The following is a 4089-nucleotide window of genomic DNA, read 5'->3' as shown; positions in this document are numbered from 1 at the left end:
CCTTTCATCTGCTCTTCCTCGTGACCATTTCTGTATATACTCTCTCTCTCTCTCTCTCTCTCTCTCTCTCTCAACACGCACACACATTTTTGTTTGTGTTTAAATTTCGACGGACCCACCAGAGCCTCAAGTTTCATCTGGGTGTGCGCTCCAACCATAGAATTTATGCGGGGTGAAATTGCAAATTCTTCATTCATTTTGTATAGGCCCCTGCCTTTTTTAGCAGTGGCACTGTCATGCTTTTTCTCATTAGTTCTTTGGTTCTAGGCTCCCCTCCCTGTTCTTGTCAATCAAATATGTTTTTGTCTGGTACTTCTTGTTGGCTGTTCTATTTGGGTTTAGGGTTTTAGGGCCTCTCATCCTCTCGTCCCCAAACTTGTCATGCCTTTTCATGGCCAAAGCCAAAGCCAAGAACCGAAAACCAGAGACCAAACCAATTCGAAGTTAGCCTCAGTTTTTCCGACCGACCCAAATCGAAGTTCTCACATGCAGACTCAGAACTCTTGTTTTCTGCAACTCAGAGCAAGCAATAGTTTGGGGATTCTGTTCTCACCTTGAATTGCCACTGAACTTTGGGTCCATTCTACACCTCGCCTGCTGCCGCAATGTCTTCATGCTTGAGCGGCGGTGGAAGGACATACCAGTTCGACCTGGAAATCATCAATAAGTCCCGTTGGATATCGGCATCTCGATCATCGTCACCTCCTTCTTCTTCTTCTTCACCTGCTTCGACTCTTTCAGAATCAAGCAATTCTCCAATCTCGATCTCCACCAGAAAAACACGCACACCCAGAAAACGGCCCAATCAGATTTACAACGAGGCGGCTGCTCTGCTCTCCACCGTCTACCCCAACATTTTCTCCGCTAAAAATCTCAAGAATCCCCGGAAATTCTCCAATTTCGAGGACTATTTCTCCGATGAATCCTCCGATTTGCTGTTACCTCTTCCAGACTTCGAGACGGCCAGCTTCTTACTCCACCAGCCGATTCCAGCCAAATCAGATCCCCGAATCGAACCGAAGTGTTCTCCACGATTTCCTGAAAGTCAATGCGGCGACAACGAAAGCATATCAAAGTCGCCGCAATTGGACGATGAGTTCAACGACGACGAATTCGACGCGGAATCGATCCTCGACGAAGAGACCGGGGAAGGAATCGACAGTATCTTGGGGAACCTAAGCGCGAGCGCCGCCGCGAACGATGAAGCCGAAGCGACGGCGAGCTACGGGATTCCGGTCGGATTGGGGTTCGGGACGAGGAGGGGGATCAGGCCGCTGAAGCGCGTCGACGAAGCGAGCTGGTGGAATTTCTCCACCGTCGACGTCGTCGAGATCTCTCCGAAACTCAACAGCAGAGCATCGGATTCGAATTCGGTGGATAAGAAGAAGAACAAGAACAAGAAGAAATCTGATAAGACTCCGTTGGAACCGAAAACCCTAATGGCGGCGTCGGCATCGGCATCGGCGGCGAGAGAGCTGCCGAAATCCGGCCTTTTGATGCTGAAATTGAACTATGACGGCGTGCTAGATGCTTGGTCCCGCCGTGGGAGGCCTTTTTCCGGCGAGAGCCCCGTCCCCGACGTGCCGGTGAGTTTCTCTCTTCTCTCCCCGCCCGCCGGGAAGCCATGGAAAATTAGGTGGATTAGTTTGTTGAAACAGTGAAATTACTATCTTCGGTATTCTAGTTTGGTAGCGCGTGTAGGTACGCGCAAATGGGGAGTGAGATTTTCAAACAACGCTAATTTCTAATTCAAGTTATTGACATTTTTTAAATTACACGTTATGTCACGTTAATTTTATGTTCCCTTTCTAAGTTTAAAATGCAAATCCACCACGCAATCGCTTTACGTTTTTTAAAAATGGCCGAAGAAAAAATCATCAAAAAATCATCCAACTATCAAATTTGGCGAGATAGTCCTTTTTGTCGGAATTATTAGTAATAAGATATTAGCTATAATTGAAAAGTATCTTTTATTCTTCAATTTAAATTTTATTATCAATATGTATTTTAATTTTAACGAATGCATATCCCATTTTTGCACGGGAGGATTAGGAAAATCCACCAAAAAAAATCAAAATAATTTTCTATGGTGGAACAAGAAAAGTATTAATCCATTAAAAAGAAAATTATGTTTCGCCAGAAAATAAAAGTATTAATATTTTGTTCTTTCGAAGTGCAAGCATACATGTCCGAATTTCAAAAGCCATGGTGGGGCCCCAAGTAGCCGGTTTTCGGCGTTTGCTTTGATTTTAGGTTGGACCTCATCGTGCCGCTCCTCTCCAACGGACGGCCTATAACTTTCCCGGAATTTCGTTTACTTTTTTGCCCATAAACATGTTTAGCTCTTTTCTTACATATATAAGGCCACCATTACAAACTTAATTTCGCGTACACAAATAATTTCATCTTTAATTCATCTATCAGAATTTCAACTTGGGTTGTAATTGAGATGAAGTTATTTCTCATGTGGAATTTCACGGCAAAACAATTCGTAACCAATCGGTGCCCAGTTTGTTCGTTTGTTTGTTTTTTTTAAAACGTAATTAGTGGGGTACGATAAAATGGTTGTGATGCTGAACGATTGCCAAACCAACATTTTTCATTTTCGAATTACTTTTAATAGGTTGGGCTAGCAGATTTTGATTCATTTCCAAAATATGGAACGGAGAAGGACGGCATGGGGCCGCGCTACAAGGAAAAGCGTCTCACACGCCTTTTCTCCAAGAAGATCGAGTACCAAGTCAAGAGAGCACACGCCAATGAAAGGCCTAGAGTGAAGGTATGTTTACTTTTGCTCGTTCTTAGGTAATTGATTTGATTAGCACTGTAGCCTTATGGCTTCATCGGCTTCAATTTCTTCGTTTACTTATGTCGTTAAGTTATAACTTCTCTAACAATCTATCACACACCACGTATCGTTGCGTACCCAGAAATACTTTTTCCATCAAAAAGAAGAGCTTCAGTCCAAAAAAACCTGGTCGGTCGAATAATTAACACTACCCTTCTTTTTCTTTTTTTTTTGCATCATCGGGTTCAACACAACGTTGCCGTTACGATAACATGGTGGAATAGATCAACAATTTATTAGTCGAGCTACCATGTCCAAGAAAAAAATGGTTATAAATTATATTTTTTTGTACAATATTTCACTTTGCGAAGAATGACAGACTTGGAAGCAAGTATCACTAATTGCAACTAGCAAGTGCTGCTTGCGAAAGTGGTGCTGACCCGAGCTCCAATTATTTTTTGAAAAAAGGATCGATTTAGAAATATTTTCTCAATTATGATCGCTCATATCATTTGAATAATTAGTCAATGACAAATATTTTTACGGTCGACAACAATTTATATTTAAATACTTTCGAAGATGACGAAAATATTTTTTATATATTTATTTTTTATAAACAATACGAACAATTATCTCTATAAAAATACTTTTCAAAATCACTCATTTTCTCTCTTAAAAATATCCGTCTCTCATTCTCGTGTTGTGTCGCTTTGCAGGGGCGTTTTGTGAGAAGGCCAGATTCAAGCGGCAGTGACCCGAAATGATGAACAAAGTCCAATTTATCTGAGAATCATCATCACTTCATCAATTTTTGCGCCTACACGCTTGCGCGCTCTTCGCCACCCGTATTCTGCTTTTCTTCTTAGTTGTCATTGAGGGGTTGGAGGACGTTCCATCGATGAGTTGAAAAGATATGCAAATTTGGTAGAACAATTGTTGAATTTTATAGGATGTATGGGAAGTACCGTGGTCCGCCCATATAGGTTACCACATCTTTTATAACATTGGATAACTGTTAAAGGCAGTTAGCCATTTTTTAACGTGAAAAGTCACGTTTACAAATGACGTTTTCCTCTCCCTCTCTATTAGTTCCAATAACAGTGAATAGAGAGACGACAACAACGATGATTCTCCCTTCCCTTATTCCGAACGTGATATTGGGATGAACTCTCTCGTTGCATTGTGTACATTTTATCTATGGAAAACGAGATACGTTCATTCTATGATGTATTTCTCCGATCGGTGATTCAAAATGATTCTAGGGCTTGTTAATTTTGTGTAATTCCGCCACGTATGTATTG

The 4089-nt window shown here is 41.6% G+C and overlaps 1 protein-coding gene across 2 annotated transcripts; it reads left to right on the top strand.

Moving 5' to 3' along the window:
- The first annotated feature begins 281 nt into the window (after positions 1 to 281).
- Positions 282 to 3717, top strand: LOC115751283 (protein CHLOROPLAST IMPORT APPARATUS 2-like). Of its 2 annotated transcripts, XR_004016603.2 has the most exons (4): positions 282 to 1586; positions 2624 to 2779; positions 3505 to 3629; positions 3674 to 3701. XR_004016603.2 is itself a non-coding variant. In XM_030689117.2 (3 exons), exons 1-3 carry the CDS (start codon positions 606 to 608, stop codon positions 3550 to 3552), a joined length of 1185 nt encoding a protein of 394 aa, XP_030544977.1. In that variant the 5' UTR covers positions 282 to 605; the 3' UTR covers positions 3553 to 3717. The 2 variants fall into 2 exon arrangements, 1 of the variants encoding a protein (XP_030544977.1); XM_030689117.2 differs by having other exon boundaries at positions 3505 to 3717.
- Positions 3718 to 4089: the final 372 nt, after the last annotated feature.

The sequence above is a fragment of the Rhodamnia argentea genome, chromosome 4, assembly GCF_020921035.1.
Source record: "Rhodamnia argentea isolate NSW1041297 chromosome 4, ASM2092103v1, whole genome shotgun sequence".
In the NCBI taxonomy this organism is placed as follows: Eukaryota; Viridiplantae; Streptophyta; class Magnoliopsida; order Myrtales; family Myrtaceae; genus Rhodamnia; species Rhodamnia argentea.
Note: the sequence above shows the minus strand (reverse complement) of the source record. Positions and strands in the feature narration are given on the sequence as shown.

Excerpts from the sequence above, each read along its gene's own strand:
- LOC115751283 (XM_030689117.2), top strand. The coding sequence starts at position 606 with ATGTCTTCATGCTTGAGCGGCGGTGGAAGGACATACCAGTTCGACCTG. Across the intron at positions 1,587-2,623 it reads GCCCCGTCCCCGACGTGCCG|GTTGGGCTAGCAGATTTTGA; the intron begins GTGAGTTTCTCT and ends TACTTTTAATAG. Across the intron at positions 2,780-3,504 it reads ATGAAAGGCCTAGAGTGAAG|GGGCGTTTTGTGAGAAGGCC; the intron begins GTATGTTTACTT and ends GTCGCTTTGCAG.